Here is a 20,414-nt window from a genome sequence, read left to right as displayed (position 1 = left end):
CCTCTCTTGTACACGCCCCTTAAGAAAAATTAATTAGGATGGGATTTTGTCTACTTTACCCTTAATCTTTCTTCATTGGTATTTGAACAAAGTTATTCATAATTGAGGTGTTTGTAGTTTTCAAGGATAATTACTACTAAGGGTAAAAAAGGAAAAAGATAATCAATTTTGTCTTGATCTTCCAAAGTGACAAATAATTTAAGACAACTATTTTTAGTAATCATGACGGATAATATGAGACGGAGGGAGTAATAACTTGGGAGACGAGATTTATTAAAGAGAGCTAAGAAAGAGTAGACCTTGGAGTGGAATTTTCTCTGAAAATCTTATTTGTATTGCATAGAGGAATTACAAGGTGGGCATTCAAGTTCTCCTATTTAAACTACTCTCGGGAGCAATCTAGGCGTGTATAAGAACTTGAAACAACAAAAGTTACATCTAAATTTAACAAACTTTACTACTCTCTATATTTGACTGGACTTAGACTTGTTCAATTCTAGATTGACTAGCTAAATTTTTTCTAAATAATCTAGAAGTTGAATACAATTAAAAGTGCACTAATCTTAACATTCCTTCTTAATGCAACTATTTTACAAGTCCAAGTAATTCTCGAAGATAGAAAAAATCGATCCTTATGAAGTGCCTTTATCAAAATATGTGCTCTCTGATCTTGAGTCTTGTAGCACTTGAGCTAAATTTCACCTTTTTAAATTGCTTCTATGATGAATTGATCTCGTATATCTATTTGCTTATTGTCATAATAATTGACAGGGTTATTTTGCCAATTTATAACAAGACAAATACATATTTGTGACGGAATATTCGTAACGGACAGGTCCATTATAAAATTGTGATGTAAAGAAAATATTGTATTCGCTTCGCTCCGATAAAAGTTAGGAAAATATTCTGAAAAGGGAAATTAACGACCCGTTTGGATATAGATTCTCGAATATTTTTTGAAAAATTTGATTTGGGTGAATTTTGATTTGAAATTGAAGATTTGTTTGGACATGAATTTTGCGGTAAGATTTCGCCCAAAAAGAGGTTTTAAACTATATTTGGGGATTTGAAGTTCTGATTTTTAAAATTTTTCAAAAACTAGATTAATTCTATAAATAAATACATATTTAAATTCCTTTTTTTTTGTTGAAAAAGTACTTCGAAAACTTATGGCCAAACGCCTAATAACAAAAAGGTAGAGAAATGATTTAAAAGAAACATTTCCTGAAAGCTGAAAAAAGAAAAATACCAACCCTTTTAGCATATTCAACGTATGGTTCACGTGCTCCAAGAACAGTAAAACGTTGAATGAATTTTAATAACTCAAAAAGGAAACGCAACTCAATCTGATTTCACATAGAAAAGCGAAATGCAGATTCTTGGCAATTTCTCAACTTGATAAGCTTCAAGTATTCAGCTGCTCAAATCAGAACATCTGGTTGTCAAATCATCGTCTATCCAAATCCTTGCAGTAGGTGAATCTTCTCTTTATAGCTCTTTGTTAGAGTTTTGAGCTATTAAGCATTACCTAACTTGTATTTACATTTAACCTTAGCCGATCTAAATACATAAAACAGTTGAATTATTGCTGGGTCTTGATTTCCTCTCTAAATCATTCAAGTTTCAGCTCAAGCTAATGTTGGGTACATTTTTGTTTTTTTTTTCAATCTTATCTTGAAAATGTGTGGTTACCACAGTTCATTTTTTACAGGATTGGATGACAATTCATTTCTTAATCGGAATTCACATAGGTTTAACAGTGTTTTTCTGCCGTGGGTAGTGTGGATAGGGTTATTCATATTGGACTCAGTTGCTTGAGGGTTATCTGACAAAGACCTTAGTGCCTGTGTGGCCAAGCTTCTAGGAAGCTAAAATTATTTTTTTTTTGTCAAAAGAGTACTTGTTTGGAAATTAAATGTGTTTGGCCAAAATAGAGAAGTGCTTTTGAGCACCAGCAGAAGCAATTTTCTGCCTTTGAGAAGAAGCTACAAATTCTAGCTTCTTCCAAGAAGCCAAAAATTAATTTTTTCAAGACAAAAATATTCTTACCAAAAAATTATATTTCTCAAATTATCTCTCATTAATTTAAATTTTTTCTTTTTATTCTTTTGTTTCTACCATACATTTCTTTGTTTGTCTTATTTAATGCTGCTCGGTGGGCCGGGCCTGAACCGGACCGGACCGGGCCCGCGGTCCTAACGGGCCTGGTGGGCCTGGTGGGCCGGTCCTGGGTGGGCCGGTCTTGGTGGGCCTCTGAGCCCGTCACGGGCTGGTCTCCATGGTTGAGCCCACGAGCCCGGGACCGTTTGGCCCGGGACCGGCAGGCGGGCCTGGGCCGGTCCTGGCGGGCCTGGCGGGCCCAACGGCTATTTTAAAAAAAAAAAAAAAAAAAAAAAAAAAATCAAACGGCCATATTTAAAATCTAGCCGTTTGGGCTGAAAATATGACCGTTTTTTAAGTTAAAAAAATGGCCATTTGGCCCCCAAACTTTATTTTAACCCCAAACTTTATATAATTACACTTTTCCCCATTTCTCAACTATAAATACCCCCTCATTCTTTCATTTTTATTCACCAATTCATCAATATCTCTCAATATCTCTCAATCTCTCTCAATCTCTCTACTACAATTACTTAATTTATTGTTGAAATTTCGTGAAAAATTGTGAAGTTGTTGAATTGAAGTTTTCAAGTGTTCAACGATTTTCAATTTTCAAGAAGTTGTTCGGCAATCCGGTAAACTCGTTTCAACTCTTACGTTTTTATAATATATTTTTGTGTGGTTTAGTTTGCATAATTATAATTAATATGGCATTTACTTTGAAAAAAATGTTTGGTAAAGGAAAAGATAAAACCGGTGAAAGTAGTGGCCAACCAACTACCCTTCCCCCGGCTCCCCGACCTAGAAAAGATAAGCAAGTTGAAAGTAGTCGCCAACCTAGACGTCCTCCTCCTTCCGTAATTCTTGATAGTGATCACCCTTGTTTTCAATTTACCGATAGTGAATTTTATCATAATGTTGCACCAGGTGATAGATTAGATGATGAAATTATGAATGCTCTTTATCCTAATGAAACCATCTTAGAAAATAATGAGGAAAATGAGGATGATGATGAAACTCAAGCACCGGATTTAGATGATACACCTACTAGTCCTCTTAATAACCCAAGTGATGCACCGGTCGACCCACCTGTAGAAACTCCTACTTTTAATAGAGAACCTGCTAAACGCTTAGAAACATCATTAGTTTGGAATTTTTTTACTCAAGTAAGAGAAAAAAATAAGGCTAAGTGTAAAACTTGTGGGAAATTAATGTCGCATAAATATGTAGGAGACCGTAGCGGCACAGGTAGTTTGACTAGGCACATAAAAACACACCCTAGAGATAAGGCTAGATTTTTTCAAATGAAAGCGCATCTAGAGGGGACAAGTGTAGATTCTGCGATTAACCCTAGTACAGGTTCAAATCTAGTTCAACCAGGAATTAACACTGTCACTGGAGGTATTTTATATTACGATCCAAATAGAGATCGTGAAGAATTAGCAAAGATGATTACTGTTATGTGCTTACCTTATACTTTTGCTTCTAATCCTAATTGGGTTCATTATATTAGAAGAGTGTTTAATCCTACTTATAAAGGTTGGCCTCGCGCAACAGTTAAGAGTGATATTTATAAATTCAAACATGAATATGAACAATATTTGCGTTATTTATTTACTCATATACCTAATCGGATTTCTATTACTACTGATATTGGTAGAAGTGGTAATGATTGTGATTACCTAACTGTTACAAGTCATTGGATAGATGAAGAATGGATAATGCAAAAACGCATAATTGCATATAGAATAATTAATTCGCGTCACACAGGTAAATTTATAGCTAACACTGTTGCAGATATTTGTAGATATTTTTGCTTTAGCGATAAAATAATGGCAATTTCAATGGATAATGCTTCTAGTAACACCAGTGCTATAGGCATGCTTACAACAACACTAAATCCTGCATTTACTAATATTTTCCATGTTAGATGTATTTGTCATATTTATCATTTAATTGTCGGTGATGGTATGCGAATATTAAACATAGAAATTGAAAAGGTTAGAATGGCTCTTAATTGGCTTTTTTATTCAAACCGTAGAAGTAGACTTAGAGAGTATTTTAAAAAATGTGATGAATATGGCCTTAGAGAAAGAAAGGTTCCTAAACCTTGCCCGACTAGATGGAATTGTATGTACGAAAGTTTAGTAGTAGCATATGAATATAGAAACCCAATTAATGCAACGTTTAATTCTCGGGTAGGTGGTGAAGATGATGATGAAATGCTTACCACTCAAGATTGGACTAATGTTAAAATTCTTTTAGATTTTTTAGAACATTTTCAAATTGCAACAAATGCATTTTCTGGGCAATATTATCCTACTATTTCAAACTGTTTAGTTTATATTGCAGCACTATCTGATTTGTTTGTTGAATTTAGTGAGGGTGGGGATATTTATGAACTTGCTATAAATGAAATGAAACAAAAGTTTAAAAAATATTTTTTTCCTATCCCTCCTATTTATGGTCTTGCTGCAATGCTAAATCCTACAATGAAATTGGGAGGTCCTCATTTTTGGTATTCAAATATTTATAAGGCTTTAGATCTTTCAAATGAGGAAATTGCGACACTTGCAGATGCAAAAGCTTCAATTAAGATTAACGCTCAAACAGTTTATAATGCTTATCAACTTGCCTTAGAGCATGCTAGGCCAACTATTCCAACCCCTACTTCGTCTAGCTCACAATCCTCTAAAAGAGTTGCGGGCTTAAAAGCTCTTAAATCTTGGACGGAGTTCAGGGGTCTCAAGGTGAAAATTATGATGAAACTTCACATCTAAATGAGCTTCAAGTTTATTTGTCTCAGGGACTTGAAAAGGAGAATCCAGACGGCTCTTTTGATCTTTTGGAATGGTGGAAGGCAAGGGAAAAACATTTTCCTGTTCTTGCAAGGATGGCTCGGGATATTTTATCAATTCAAGCTTCAACTGTTGCATCAGAGAGCGCTTTCAGTCAAGCAAGACTGCAAATAGGTGATCATAGAGCGTCTATGAGGGATAGCTTGGAAAAATCAGTATTGTTTAGAGATTGGATCCGCTCGGAAAGAAGAAACTTTGGAATTGCAGAAGCACAACCGGCGATAGATGAAGCTTATGAAGAAATGATAGCGGAACTTACGGAGGATTCGGCTTCGCCCGGAAGTGGTGATGAACAAGCTTCTTTTCCACCACCACCAACGCAACCTCCTCCGAACCTTGAAGGATTTATGAGATTTGTTAGAGATAATACATAGAATAATATGTAACTTGTATTTTGGCACATCTTCCTTAGTTTTTTCCTTCTAATGGTGGTATTAGTACCTTGTTGTGCTCATTCCATTGGGGGAAGGATGACTAAGAAAGATATGTCATTTTTTGGTAATAAAATTTATTGCTTCTACCCATGAGCTTCTTTTCGCAATATTTCTTTGTCTATACTTAGAATTATTTATATGCTACAATATATACATAATATACAATATATATACTACAAGAAAATATATTTATAAGATACAATATATACATAAGATACAATATATATACTACAAGAAAATATATAAGAGAATATATATACATAAGATACAATATAATATACTACAAGAAAATATATTATGCTACAATATATACATAATATACAATATATATACTACAAGAAAATATATAAGAGAATATATATACATAAGATACAATATAATATACTACAAGAAAATATATTATGCTACAATATATACATAATATACAATATATATACTACAAGAAAATATATTTATAAGCTACAATATATACATAAGATACAATATATATACTACAAGAAAATATATAAGAGAATATATATACATAAGATACAATATAATATACTACAAGCAAATATATAAGAGAATATATATACATAAGATACAATATAATATACTACAAGCAAATATATTATGCTACAATATATACATAATATACAATATATATACTACAAGAAAATATATTTATAAGCTACAATATATACATAATATACAATATATATACTACAAGAAAATATATAAGAGAATATATATACATAAGATACAATATATATACTACAAGAAAATATATTATGCTACAATATATACATAATATACAATATATATACTACAAGAAAATATATAAGAGAATATATATACATAAGATACAATATAATATACTACAAGAAAATATATTATGCTACAATATATACATAATATACAATATATATACTACAAGAAAATATATTTATAAGCTACAATATATACATAAGATACAATATATATACTAAAAGAAAATATATAAGAGAATATATATACATAAGATACAATATAATATCAAGAAGTGATATTTATGCATGACAATTTAGTGTTTTACTATTGTTTTGTTATTTTCTTTTTCGTCAAGCACTTTAATAATTAGATATACATATATACTACATATTAATATAGCCATGATACTACAAGAAATTGTCTTTAAAAAAAAAAAAAAACCCGCTAGGCCCGCGAAGCCCACGAGCCCGGCCCGTTAAGCACAGGACCATGTGGGCTTAGGCCCGTCACGGGCCGGTTCCACCCATTAGGCCCACGAAGACCGGGACCGCCAGGCCCGGGACCGCCAGAGCCCGGGACCACGAAGCCCGGGACCGCGAGGCCCGGCCCGTTAGGCCCACTAAGGCCCGGGCCCGGGACAAAATACAGCCCTAGTCTTATTTCCATCATTTTTTATTCTTCTCGTATTCTTCTTTGAAATAATCTCTCTACTATTAATAGATCTCTTCTTTTATGTAGGATTTATGGAGTAGATTTTTAATTTATACTAAACGATGTATATTAATATGTTAGAATCGTCATGTAAAGAATAAGTAATACCATATACCAATATTATTTCTTTGGATAACGATATTTTATATTGACTAAAATCTTTAATATATATTTTTACTTTATGTTTTATAAATTCAATTCTCTTTTACACATAATACTAATTGAAATTGAACATTTACTGTCCTTTTTTGCAATTTGATACTCAGAAGTACCTTTTAGAAAGATTGACCAAACACAATTTGCTTATCAAATATTGCAAAAAGCACTTCTAAAATGAATTGGCCAAACACAAACTACTATTTTACAGAAGTACTTTTTCGAAAAGCACTTTTGAACAAAATACTTTTTAAAATAAGCAGTTTTTGGCTGCTTGGCCAAACTGGATCTTAATCTGGTTCCCTTTCACTTTAGGAGCATGTTGATCCCAAAAGTTCCATTTTTTCGAACTCCAAAAGGGAAATAAGAAGTTTGTGAGAGAATGTATCACATGTCAATGTTTAAAATTTACTACTCAACTTTTGACTATGATTTAAATTACCCTCGAGTTGGAGAGTTATTAGGGGGTCAAGGGTAAAAACGATACTTCTTCCAAACAACGGGGTAATATTAGACCAAAATTCTAAGGGAGAGCAAAATTGCTCATTCTGAGTGCAGCGGCAAATTTGACCCTTTTCCCTTATTTGAATATAGAATACAGTTTTGATCGACTTCCACTGTCTTAGAAAATCTGTTTCCAAGAGTTGGTTATACTTGCAATAACAGTCCATATTTGTATGTGAGGCAAATACATATTCCACTAATTGGAGAAGTTATATTTCTCAGTTTTTTAGCAATGATACTAATTAAAGCACTTTCAATTCAATGTAGGAACATTTAGCATTTTGTTGTATATGAGCTGATATAAAAATGTCGCATAAACTAATACTTGCAAATTATGCAGGCTCCGATTTGCTCAATGAAAACAGAGGGTCAGAGCACAGATATACTGGAGAATACGAGCAATGTACATAATAAATTGGCTCATCCAATGATCCATTCTTTTTTCTCGGGATTCCAAGAAAAGGTCCAGGAATGTGTTAAGGTTTGTTCCTCCCTCTTCAAAATGCTTTCTACCTGTTGACGTATATTTTAATATGTATTCACAAATTTTCTTCATTGCTGTAGTCAAATTTCAAAAGACTGAAAATGCGTCATGATACATCAATCTCATCAATCATTAGAGGTAATAACAGAGGAGCATCTGCAGTCATAGATGTGGACAAAGAGAAGCAATTACAATCTTGGAAAGAAAATCCAAGTTGGGTTGATCAACCCCCAGATATAAAGGTAAAAACTTAATCAAATTGTTGGTCGGGTGCAAATTCCTATTGCTGCACTTTAAGACAACACTGAATGGACTGCTGAAGCTAGGCCCTCATAGCACTTTATTGGGATATGACCTCCTAGTTTCTCGTGCTGTATTTCAGAAGGATGATTTCAACATTTCAAATTTGAAAATTTCATCAAATAGATATTTACTATATATTGTAATGTTATTGTTAGGTCCATTAACTCATATCTCCACCACAGATCTTCTTTCTATTAACTTATTCAGTCTTCTTTTATAAATAAAATTTTTCGACCGTTTCTTGACTTGTGCATGTTACATTTATGCAAAGGCCGTATTAATCTTCTCTAGATAATTCCAATTTTATACCACACAAGGAAGTAAAGGAGGAGCATAAAGAATTTTGATCGTTTCGTAGTTTATATTTTTTTCTAAGAATGCTCCAGGAGGATGGTATGGTAGATAAAAATGTTACATATAGAATCATATTAGAATGGTTGAAATGGAGAAGTGCTACCGGAGTGTTATGTGATATAAGGATACCTACCAAAGTAGGCAAGCTTTATAGAAAAGTTGTAAGACCAACAATGATATATGAGAGGAATGTTGGGCTGCTAGAGTCCAGCATATCCACGAAATGAGTTTTGCAGAGATGCGGATGCTAAGATAATTGTGCAGTCATACAAGAGTATAAATGATCGCATTCGATAGAAGGTGCAAGTAGCACACATTGAGGATAAAATAAGAGAAGGTCTCTTTATATGGTTTGGTGATGTCCTACATCGACCTTCAGATGCACCGATTCGCAAGTGTGAAACCACAGTGAATGAAGGTATTGATGGGGATGAAGTGGACTTAGAACCACATAGAAGGAAGTTGCTTTGAAGGATCTACTATCTCTTCGAATCCCCGCATATCTAGCAAAAGATTAGGGCAAATATAAAAAAAAATAATAAAGATCTATATAGATGACACCAATTAGTTAGGATTAAGTTTTTGTCATGGTATGTTTACTTTAGTCCTATGGCTTTTTGGAGCTTTTTAGTCCTGTAAGAGATTTATATGCTAGTAGAAAATACAAAGATCTTCTAATACTCCCTTTGTCCAATTTACGTGACGATGTTTGACTGGGCATGAAGTTTAAGAAACAAAGACCGACTTTGAAAACTCGTGGGCTAAAACAATTTGTGAGTATAAAATTATGTCATTTAGGGTAAAATGTGAAGTTTAAAGTTAACTTTAAAAAAAATATTAAATAGGAAAGCATGTAACATAAATTGAGATTGAGGAAGTACTTTATTGTTCTATTTTTAATTTTTACGTATAATATTAGACTGAGATGAGCTGAAATGAAGTGACAAGGTCAGTAGTAATCCTAAGCCAACTCCAACTGTCATGGGAATGAGCGTAGTTGTTCGTGTTGTATATTTGTTCGAAGAGGTCAGATCTTCAGAGACGTGACCACCACATGTGATGTACATTGTAGAGCTTGTGATGTTTGATCGTCTTATGAGGCCTTATGATTTTTTTTTTTTGAGAAGGTAATGTGAAGTTAAATCCTTGCAGGTAAGTGTACCCAAAGGTTCTCTGTGCAACCTGTGTGTGAAAGTTAATGTTGGACTGCCCCCCGAAACTGTGTATGACATTGTAACTGATCCTGAAAATAAAAGAGTCTTCAAGAATATCAAGGTAAGATATCTCATTAAGATGTTGGAAAACCTCATTTCACCACAATCTGTTCAACGAAAGTAGTACTGAGGGCAGTAAAGTTTTTCCCCTTTGTATCTCTTCTATCACTCTTCTCTTAAGCTATATGATTATGTGCCTTTTCATTTCTTAAATCTGATGCAAAGTTTCTACATATATCAGGAAGTAGTATCAAGGAAGGTGTTGGTTGATGAAGGTTTAAGACAAGTGGTGGAATTAGAGCAAGCCGCAATATGGAGATTTCTTTGGTGGTCAGGAACTATAGCTGTTCATGTATTAGTGGACCAGAACAGAGAAAACCACACAGTAATGACCGACATGATCACTGATTAATGGCTAGGTTTTTATAAGTTAGACCACACTGCCTATTTTTTTGTTATATCACTTATTAACAGAAAAAGGTGAGAAACCTATCATGCAAGTATTATCTTCGCCAGTAGTTTTGAACTTTCAATAATCCAGTAAATATCTGCATTAAGTTTGATGCTGAAAAACTATCAGGTTTGTTCTTGATATATAGCAATCTGTTACACCAGCTGGCAGTTTACAAAAGTAACCACACAACTTGGAATCTTTTGTCTCACCTTGATATATTGCGAACCAATATCCTTATGCAGCATGAAATTGCAAATTCTCACTTTCCACTCCGAGTAATTTAGATTTGAGCCTTTGACTGTAAATACTAGCACAGTTCTAAGCTGAAGAAGTGTTTGAGAGTGGTGCTTTTAGACAAAGAACTTCTAAAAGTCTTTGGAAGATCACTGCAGGTACTTCTGTTGCAGTCACTAGAATAATATGCCTAAAAGGTAGAGCTTTGCGTTAGATGCTTTTTTTAAAACAACAATAGTATCTAACAGCAAACCTGACATCGTGGTTCGCCATATTTCTAGTTGATGCTAGTTTGCAGAACTGCAATGGAAAAGAAAACTAGGATTACATGCAACAACCACCCAGTATAATCCCACTAGTAGGGTCTGTGTACGCAGACCTTACCCCTACCCTGGGGTAGAGAGACTGTTTCCGATAGACCCTCGGCTCCCTCCCTCCAAGAACTCCTCACCTTGCTCTTGGGGTGACTCGAACTCACAAGCTCTTGGTTGGAAGTGGAGGGTGCTCACCACTAGAGCAATCCTCCAAAAACTAGGATTACATGATTATTCACTTTATCCTAAACCAAGAAATTTTGCAATTATATCATGTTTACGCTACTATAATATCAATTGTAGCTTTTGGTATTTCTCCTACGTACTCAACTTTTTTTTTTGTCTGTTTAGATGACATTCAAGCAAGTGAAAACTGGATTCATGAAAAGATTTGAAGGTTGCTGGAGAGTGGAACCCTTGCTTGTTGATCAAGATCTTTGTCATCCCTTCAGACCTAATACATTAGCAGATTACATTTCATACACTAAAGGAAAAGGAAGGATTGGATCGACAGTTAGCTTGGAGCAACTCATTCAACCAGCTATTGTACCTCCTCCACCCATTTCCTGGTATCTTAGAGGAATAACTACCAAGACGACCGAGATGATTATAACAGACTTGCTTGCTGAAGCAGCTAGAATAAGAGGATCTTCCAACAATGATGGTTACCAAGGTTTGAAGGTAAATGAGGAATCTTCTGTTGAATCCAAAGTAGGTGATATTCGTGATATAAAAGAAAGGTGGGCCTTGAGAAGGAGAACGGCAAGACATCATCAGAGAAGATTGTCTCCAATTGCCAAGTCATCATAATCTCTATTTTGGCAGTGTAATTTGTGTTAAGCACATTCTTTATTGTAGCATAGCTGATAGGGCTACTCTAGCAATGTATGCTTGGTGTAGCAAATTATAGAATAATGTATAACTGAGTGTCTATTCTGATTTATTGCAATATAATGGACTGATAAATTGTTGTCTTCATGTTGGTGCTTAATTGCTGAAGCTCTCATCTGCAGTTGGCCATCTCCTGCATAGGTAATTTAGGTCTCACATCTGGTACAGTGATCTATGTGAATTCCTAAGTTCCTTAACCTGCCTGATGTACTTGAGTTCTACTACATTTCTACTACATCTATATATTTTTAGGGCACCTGGCAGTCACTGACAAAGTGGAAGTTCATCTACCTATAGTAAACACTACTTGAGTTCTTTTTTCTTTTCTCTTTGGGGTTGCTGTGTGAGTTTCTTCTTGCTTTGGTAGTTTTATTTACTTAGTTCTGTTGGCTAGTTATTCCTTCTGGTCGTGGACTATAAATAGGGACAATATGGAGGAGATTAATTCCTGGATACTGATATAGAAGCAAATGGACCATTGGGTTTTTCACTAAATAGGTACAGAGCAGGTAATTCATCTTCCTGTCCACACAAATAGGTTGAGTTTGGGATAAACAGATTCTCAGGTTAAAGCACTTTCGACCAAATAATGGCAGCTCTGATATCCCCCACAAGTCTCCAACTCGGACAGGGGCAGCTTGAGCTATATATACCAAGACTTCTTTTTAAGTTTAAGCAGTGTGTGAGAATGTTCCTCTCCAAAACTAAACCAAGTTGCGATGTCGTCTCCTTGCCTGCCTATGTGAAAATGAATCTGAATTGGGTGTGTCAAAGAATGTTTTTGGTGGACTAAAAGAAGCAGCTAGTCCAGTACAGGAAAGTTTGAACTCTTGAAAAGCTTGGGTGCTGATTTTGCTCTTATTAACCAAGGAGAATTTTGAAGATTTGGGAACTCTTTTAAGTAACTTTAAAGTTTCTATTTTACTCTTGATGACTTGTTCTTATAGTTATAGAAATATCATAGCATATTTTAAACATCAAGTTGTAAGTGTACCTTTCACACGTGACAAAGGTCCTTTCACTCCTTGTTCAGTCAAACTAATAGCATGTTTGGCCAAACTTTTTCAATCCTAGAAGCACTTGAAGTGTTTGGCCAAGTTTTTGGAAGAAGAAAAAAAAAGTACTTTTGGGAAGAAGCAGAAACAGTTTTGAAGAACCAGAAAAAAATAAGCTGATTTTTGTAACTTGGCCAAAGAGGCTATAAGCCATGTAAAATGAAATGGATAGAGTACTAATGTCAGTCGTGTTCTCTTAAGAGACGACTCATGTAACAGTTCTGTCCTTTCACTTCTGTCGTATCTTTCTTGTCTCCGTCAGCCTAGCGAATTAACTCTCCTGGTACTTAAAGAAGACTGGACCCCTATGTTCGGAAGAAAGATTAGAACAACAATTTCTCCTCTATTAGAGACTACTCCAGAGGGGGAAAATAGCTCTTACGCAGGGATCTTATAATGTAAGTAGCCCACAAGATGCTGTAACCAAAACACAACATTAATAAGTCGGAACAGTTTACAAAGTAACTTCTAACATTCAGCATACCCATAACAAGATGCTCTTCTGCTCAATAAGAGACAAGGAGGTATAAAGAGATAATACCAATTGATGAATGACTAAAATTTGAGGATCGATTCACAAGGATATACATTAACCATGCGATGCAACGGATTATGAGTTACAACATGTTAGAATACACATCTGAAATGGCATGACCAGAGAAGTTTGACAGTTTTGCCGTGACAATTGGTTGAGGGTAACCAATATCTTACAAGCTGCTAATAAACTATATAACCCAGAACCATGATACAACAGAACCAATTGCCAGACCTATCACTAAGAACAATACAAGTACGGTCCCAGCTATCTCTGCTTTTTGCAGTTGGACAGTTTTTGGACCCAACATCATTAACACACTAGTCAGGTAGCCATTAGTTAATCCCAGTAGACAGGTTAGTATTGTCACAGGAAACTCCGTCCTAAAGAATTTAGGCCCGTGTAAGCAACCATAGAATAGAGGCAAAAACAACAGCCTTGCGAAGCAGGCACCAATAGCAACCTTGGCATTATCAAGAAATAATATAGGAGTCAGAGACTTCCCAACCAGATCAAACACATTGAAACCAGTAATCAGTATGATTGGATACCAATCCTTCAGAAGTTGAGAATGCACGTCTTCTGTGATATATCCTGGAAATATACACAAGGTGACCACATAAATGCTGAGGATGCCAAACCCGTACCATTTTACTGTCCCAACAATGTCCAGAGTTGATCTCCATAATTCCGGAGTTAAGTCACCCTTATCCTCTTTCTCCTCATTCAAAGCCTGAATTTTAAGATCATTGTAGTATTTAATTACCGGAAGCCTATGAGCCACATTGTAAAAGATTATGCACAAAATCATCACAGCAATGCTGAAAATGAAATAAAGGTTAGCACTCCTTCTCAGCCCTTGAGCATCTTGTGTATATACAGCTTTGGTTAAAATTCTAAGCAACGAAACCAGGACACCTGCAACATAGAACAAGAGTCTTAAGATTGCTACATCCCAACTTGCTGAACTTAATGTGCTGATTAGACAAAAAAGTGAGAGAGACAAATGTTAAAATCAAGAGAACTAGAGCAGTATAATTACAATATTATGTTCTAGGTTCATTCTGTGTTTAGGTTACTAGTAAGGGATACTCTTCATAATTCTGTTATAATTAGGAATCTCGGTATTTAGATATCTTTCCTTGTTTAGTTACTTCCACTAACTCATTCAGTCTGTACTTTCCTTTTCTCTAATAGTCTAAACTTCTATACAAAGGAGCTTCTCGTATAATGTTTATAACCAATCGCAATAACACATTTTCTCGTATTTTTTCCTTTTTTCATATGGTATCAGAGCCTCTATTGTCAAAAACCTAGTAGTTTATCAGCGGGGCCTTATGTCGCATGTGTTGTAAAGTTTTTCTTTTTTTCATAATTTTACTAGTCTCGCCTCTTTCTAGTGACCGTTCTAGCGTCATCACGCTTCTTTTTGGACGACCCTTCAACATCATTGTTCACTGTTCCAGATACTATTTTGGCCTTTGTTTAGACATCACGCCTCATGATTGTCTAGGGTTTTACTGATAGTCTATGTCAGCTGAGCTATCATGTTAGCACTTCAATCAAATCTGTCAAGTTGGTGTCTATATATGTTGACCAGTCAAGCCAACAGTAGTCACACACTATCCCACTCAGCTGCCACATCATCACCCAATCATCACTGCCATGTCATCAAACAGTAACTTCTTTCGGCTTACTTGATTTGACTATCAAATTTTGATTGTAAAATCATATTGCCTCAGTAACTTGAGTTTGAGAAGGAGCATGTTGCAAGGCAAAAGAATTATTTTTCTCAAAAAGAAGGTCAAAAGAATTAATGCAGCTGTATGATAAAATGTTCTAGATTAATTTTGTGTTTATATAATAGTATACATTATAATTACTAATTCTATCATAACTAAGAATCTCGATTATAAGTACTTTTTCTTATTTAATAACTTTCTATTTCTAGTAGTCCAAATTTCATTCAAGAAAGCTCCTATATAGGAAGCTCTTGCATGTTCTTCATCGCCAATTGTAAAATGAAGCTTTCTCTCTTTTTATGACAAACACATTTTGATAGTCGGACTCAAAAGACATTGCATGCAATATCTTCAATAATGACATTACTACAAGAAGGAGCTCAGTTATGCCCAACAAGAGATAAAATTTGCTGAACAATAGTTAGCATTATGTTTTTGTTTCATTTGTGTCGCATCTTCTATCAAAAAGAGCAGCAAACTATTTTCAACAAAATGGTTAAAGCAAACTTTTCCTTCTTTTTTTAAGAGTTCAATTAGACATAAAATGATGGGTAAATGAAAGTCATCTATTCATCTTTGGTAAGGCCATCACTGGAAACACTTCCCAAAGTCATTCTCATGAATGATCTTGGTTGTTATTTTATGGATCTCCCTTATATCAATCACAAAGAGTGGTCCAGTCAGTATGTTTGCAGAATGAGACAGAGATCTTAAAGCTTCTGAGAGATAGCAAACATCTATTGCTTAAAAAAAGAGAAGCAGAAGACCCTATCAGTAAAAGAGATCCATTGAGGTCTCTCGTCCAATTTATCGAAGGAATACGGGGGATGACTCCCAAGAAGAGCTCAGATTGACGTTGAGTCACCACATTCTGGGACTGAAGAAAGTCCTTAGCGGTCCGGTAGTTGTAAATTCAATTGGTATATGAGTTGAGGTTTTTTGTTTTCTTCGGGGATAAGTAAAACGTGAGTTGACTTTACTCCTACCTACCACCTTGACAAGCAAATGGTGTCAGATTGTTGAGACGAATTACATAGTGACTGAAAGAAGAGCACTCGACTAAGAAGAGTCTAAAACATTAGTTGGGTCAAACTACATTTAACTAGCTAAACTACAGCACGCGCCACAGCTTTAACCGAATCTAGATCTAGGGTGAAGATAATGGGGACTATGAGATTTTAATCCAATTGACAGAGATGATCTGCAAGACAAGATAACATGCTGGACAATTAGAAACACAAGTTGCTGCAGCTTTAGCAGATAGCCACATTCACGAAGGAGAAGATTTTAAAGTTCCCCGTATTCTGAACAGCTGAGAAAACAAAGTTCATTTACAAAACTAGTGAACACATCATGCTGACTCAACGGCAGATAATTTCCCTGAACATCTATTAGAATATCTAGTGTATTATTAACATGAATAACACTCGGTAAGAATAAGACACAGATTGAATCAACTATAACTTTAATATCAACTAAACGTCAATCCCAAATAAACTGAGATCACCAAGTGAATCATCTGTTAATTCAGGTCAATTTCATTCCAATACATCTAAATCAAATAATACAAGTAACAAGATTACCTATACGGGTTGAAAACACAGATGCAACAGGCCAGCTTTATCCCCTACATAGTACTCCATATGTCCCAATTTATGCAATGCTCTTTCCTTTTGTCTCTGACCCCAAAAAAATAACACCTTTCTATATCTAAAAAATTTAATTTTGAACTTTCCATTATACCCAAATGAGATGATTTATATCCACAAAAATCTCTATGGCTTGTTTAGACCATAATTTTCACAAGTCTGTTTGTCATACCAAGGCACATAAATTGGGATAGAGGGAGTATGGTCGTTGCGGAATTTGAAAAACTAAACAAATCATCAAGCGAAAGATCAGATGCTATCACCAAAAGATGTAGTACCCATTAACATCAGACTCAAATTATCCACCGAAAAAAGCCAATCTAGGTCAGATACTGAAAAGTCAACGAGCAAAATGTGGAATAGTTAGTATACCGGAAGCAGCAGTTCCGGCGACGGTAGCCTGCATGTACCTGTCCGGCAACTCACCGGCTGCCCCAATTACTCCACCTTGAACCAACGCATCAGCAATCCCGCAAAGCCCAACCAATCCGACCGTAACATAGAATCCACTATACACTCCAATACTCCCCTTAACATAAAACACATCCATCAACGGCACCGTAACAAGAGCGACAACGAATAGAAACATGCCGACATTAATCCGCACAAAAGCACTGGTTTTATTAGCGAATGCAACAATAAAGAGGAGGCAAATCAAGCCTATGATCATGTAAACAATGGCGAAGATACGGTCGACCATAACGTCTGGGTAAAGGTAAGAGAAGTAATCGACGGCGGTGATGAATGCGTTCCATGGGAGGAGGTAACCGGTGCCGAGAGTGAAGTAAATGATATAGGCTATGTGGAATGTGTCCTTTGGAATTTTGGGATTAGAGGAAGGAGGTAGTAGAGATGTGGTGGATTCGGAATCGGCGATTACAGTGGTTGCACCCATCGGCGGTCTTCTGTCCTTTTTCGCTTTTCTTTACTTTTTTTCTTTTTGCGATAAGATAAGAGTGGTATTTTCGTTGTGGTTAGTAGGATTAGCTTACGTGAGATAGTGGACCATGTGAGGAATAAGTGAGGAAAAAGATATTACTCCACCAAAATAGGATTAGATATTTTTGCTAATTATCATCACAAATTATAGTTGGATAAATAATATATTTAGATCTTTAATAAATTTCACATACAAAAGTTAGATTAATCGGGACCTAAATATAGATACAGAACAATAATACATTCAGCTAATTGTGGGAGGGGATGTGGACAATAATTGGAAATTGAGAACGAGAAGAAAAGGAACGACGTGTAACAATGGGTCAACTATTTGTGTATTATAATTGAAGGAATGTTAATTGAGAATTGTATTTGGTGTTTGAGCTAAGCAAGTCAGACTTCTAAGCAAAGCTGGTGACGAAGATGATGACTGTTTTCTGCCCGAGTATATTCAATTCTTCTTTTTTGTTTTCTGTGGGAAAGATGGTTTTTTTTTTTTGTGGTCTATAAAATTAAGTACTTTCATTACTTCAAAACAGAAGGTGCATACAAGGAGGGTGGTGCAGGTGCACCACTGGTAGCATAAGGAATCAGATATTCTATAGTTCCATTTCTGGATGGATCATTACAAAAAAACAGTGGTATCAGTATCTATATAGCTACATTCTTGATTGTAGTGATTGTCTTGTGCTCGTACTTGTTGGTATCGTGGTGGTTTACAAAAATATAAGTGCGGGTGGATCTTCTACGAGCCATGCCTGTTAGGTCATGTGTGTACTCCTTGAGGACAAAAATAGGTACTTGTTCCATGGTACACACATCAGAACCATTGGGCAACTTAGAGTCATATTATTACTTAGCTAAAATATATGCTACCATATCTGTCTCCCTGTAAGTATGCTGGATGATAGGATCACCCAACCGCATTAAAGAACATGCAATCATCAACAAAATTTAAGTAACGCGAATTACGTTGTTTTATGATGGTAATTACCTCTTTCGCGTCTGTGTACGGTCGAAATAGATTTCATCCTTGGTGTGTCCGGTACGATTCGAAGATCGGTATATCGAAGTAAGGTTCCGAAGGGAGCACGAACTAACCTAGAACCCGGGGAGGCCGGTCCGTGTTAAGATCGATATCATAATCAAACTCGAACAAAGATCGAACCATGACGCGGGTAGATCTATCGTACTGATAATCCAAAAACCAACCTACATCGACCTGGAATCAATTCGAGGGCTCGAACCAAGATCACAAGTTCGAGCCGAAATCAAGCTCGAACCAAAATCGAGGATTCTAAGCAAGATCGATCTCGCAGACAAAAGCCGTTGTAATCCCACTAGAGGGAATCTTGGCAGAAATTATGGAAAAGATGATTTATCATGGGTCTCCCACTGAATGTTTATTTTTATTATGCTTAGAACCAAACCCCTTCACTATAAAAGGGCTTGGTTATCATTTCTGTGGGGGACATCTTTTCCTGAGATTTACATTATAATGAAAGTATTTTTTCCTTTACAAGAAAGAGTGGTTATTTCAGATTGATTCTATTTGTTAAATCCTAAGGTTCACTATTCTTGATTGCTTTGTCTAGATTACATTCTCCCCAGTCTATATTCACATTTTATTTATCCTTGCATTTTGTATTAAGTTGCACCACATATCTTCGGAACTGCGTATAAATTCAACTCTATCCATTTTTCGGGTAAACAGTTTGGCGCCCACCGTGGGGCCGAGGATAACAGTGGTCACTCATTTCCGAAAACATCTTCAATTTAGGGTCGACTACGAATAGCAACCGACCGAATGGCTTCACCGACCGATTACGAAGCCGGCCTTCAAGATGAAACCAACAACTTGGCACCACCCGAGGCTCGAATCCAAGCATCCGAGATTCGAGCCGAATTACCACTGGATGTCAATTCACAAATTGCTTTGGAGGCAAGCCAGCGTTCCGAACCAGAAAGAAGCATTCAAGGCGGTGCTCGATCCATAGCCCAAGACACCCAAAGCCCAGGAGAAATCGGGGCAAGCTTACGCATGATCTTCGAAATGTTGCAAGCCCAACAAGTAGCGATAGCTCAGCTACAGAGCCAAACTCGTGCACATAGCAGGACGGTTTACAATCCACTTCGAGAAATCACCCCCAGAACAGAGCCTGCCATAGTGAAATCTAACGAGCAGGAATCGAGGACTACTCCCGGAATTACTAAATTGCTCGAAGAACTCACAAAACGAGTCGAAGCAAACGACAAGAGGGTGGAAACGTACAATGTCAGGGTCGACCAAATCCCAGGGGCTCCACCAATGATAAAAGGGCTTGATTCGAAAAAATTCACACAAAAGCCTTTTCTGTCGAGTGCGGCACCGAAGCCAATCCCCAAAAAATTTCGTATGCCCGAAATTCCCAAATATAACGGTACGACCGATCCTAACAAATATGTCACCTCTTACATATGTGCCATAAAAGGCAACGATTTGGAAGACGATGAGATCGAATCCGTGCTGTTAAAAATGTTCGGGGAGACCCTCTCGAAAGGAGCTATGATTTGGTACCACAATTTACCACCGAATTCCATCGATTCTTTTGCCATGTTAGCAGATTCATTCGTAAAAGCGCATGCTGGTGCCATAAAGGTTGCAACGAGAAAATCAGACCTCTTCAAAGTAAAGCAAAGGCAGGGAGAAATGCTGAGGGAATTCGTATCCCGATTTCAAATGGAACACATGGAATTACCCCCGGTCACAAATGA

General features: G+C 36.1%; 2 protein-coding genes across 4 annotated transcripts; one reads left to right on the top strand and one right to left on the bottom strand.

Annotated features, from left to right (window-relative positions):
- The first annotated feature begins 1,226 nt into the window (after positions 1-1,226).
- LOC107765687 (uncharacterized) lies at positions 1,227-11,827 on the top strand. Of its 3 annotated transcripts, none has more exons than XM_016584356.2 (6): positions 1,227-1,471; positions 7,833-7,973; positions 8,057-8,218; positions 9,786-9,908; positions 10,089-10,232; positions 11,201-11,827. In XM_016584356.2, the coding sequence occupies exons 2-6, from the start codon at positions 7,848-7,850 to the stop codon at positions 11,657-11,659; spliced, it is 1,014 nt and encodes a 337-aa protein (XP_016439842.1). In that variant the 5' UTR covers positions 1,227-1,471; positions 7,833-7,847; the 3' UTR covers positions 11,660-11,827. The 3 variants fall into 3 exon arrangements, with proteins under 3 accessions (XP_016439842.1, XP_016439841.1, XP_016439843.1); XM_016584355.2 differs by having other exon boundaries at positions 1,336-1,475; XM_016584357.2 differs by lacking the exon at positions 1,227-1,471 and adding an exon at positions 1,507-1,643.
- A 1,529-nt stretch (positions 11,828-13,356) lies between these two features.
- Positions 13,357-17,734, bottom strand: LOC107765688 (equilibrative nucleotide transporter 1-like). Its single transcript, XM_016584358.2, has 2 exons — positions 17,094-17,734; positions 13,357-14,248 (listed from the first exon to the last, which is right to left on the bottom strand). The coding sequence occupies exons 1-2, from the start codon at positions 17,614-17,616 to the stop codon at positions 13,521-13,523; spliced, it is 1,251 nt and encodes a 416-aa protein (XP_016439844.1). The 5' UTR covers positions 17,617-17,734; the 3' UTR covers positions 13,357-13,520.
- Positions 17,735-20,414: the final 2,680 nt, after the last annotated feature.

This window comes from Nicotiana tabacum, chromosome 9 (genome assembly GCF_000715075.1).
Source record: "Nicotiana tabacum cultivar K326 chromosome 9, ASM71507v2, whole genome shotgun sequence".
Lineage (NCBI taxonomy): Eukaryota > Viridiplantae > Streptophyta > Magnoliopsida > Solanales > Solanaceae > Nicotiana > Nicotiana tabacum.
The sequence above is the reverse complement of the archived record's forward strand: the minus strand, read 5'-3'. Positions and strand labels throughout refer to the sequence as shown.

What these genes read in the sequence shown, in the direction of transcription:
- LOC107765687 (XM_016584356.2), top strand. Translation starts at nt 7,848, where the DNA reads ATGAAAACAGAGGGTCAGAGCACAGATATACTGGAGAATACGAGCAAT. An exon ending in AGGTCCAGGAATGTGTTAAG is followed by an intron (nt 7,974 to 8,056) that starts GTTTGTTCCTCC and finishes TCATTGCTGTAG; the next exon opens with TCAAATTTCAAAAGACTGAA. An exon ending in AGAACAGAGAAAACCACACA is followed by an intron (nt 10,233 to 11,200) that starts GTAATGACCGAC and finishes TTGTCTGTTTAG; the next exon opens with ATGACATTCAAGCAAGTGAA.
- LOC107765688 (XM_016584358.2), bottom strand. Translation starts at nt 17,616, where the DNA reads ATGGGTGCAACCACTGTAATCGCCGATTCCGAATCCACCACATCTCTA. An exon ending in CGCCGGAACTGCTGCTTCCG is followed by an intron (nt 14,249 to 17,093) that starts GTATACTAACTA and finishes TCTATGTTGCAG; the next exon opens with GTGTCCTGGTTTCGTTGCTT.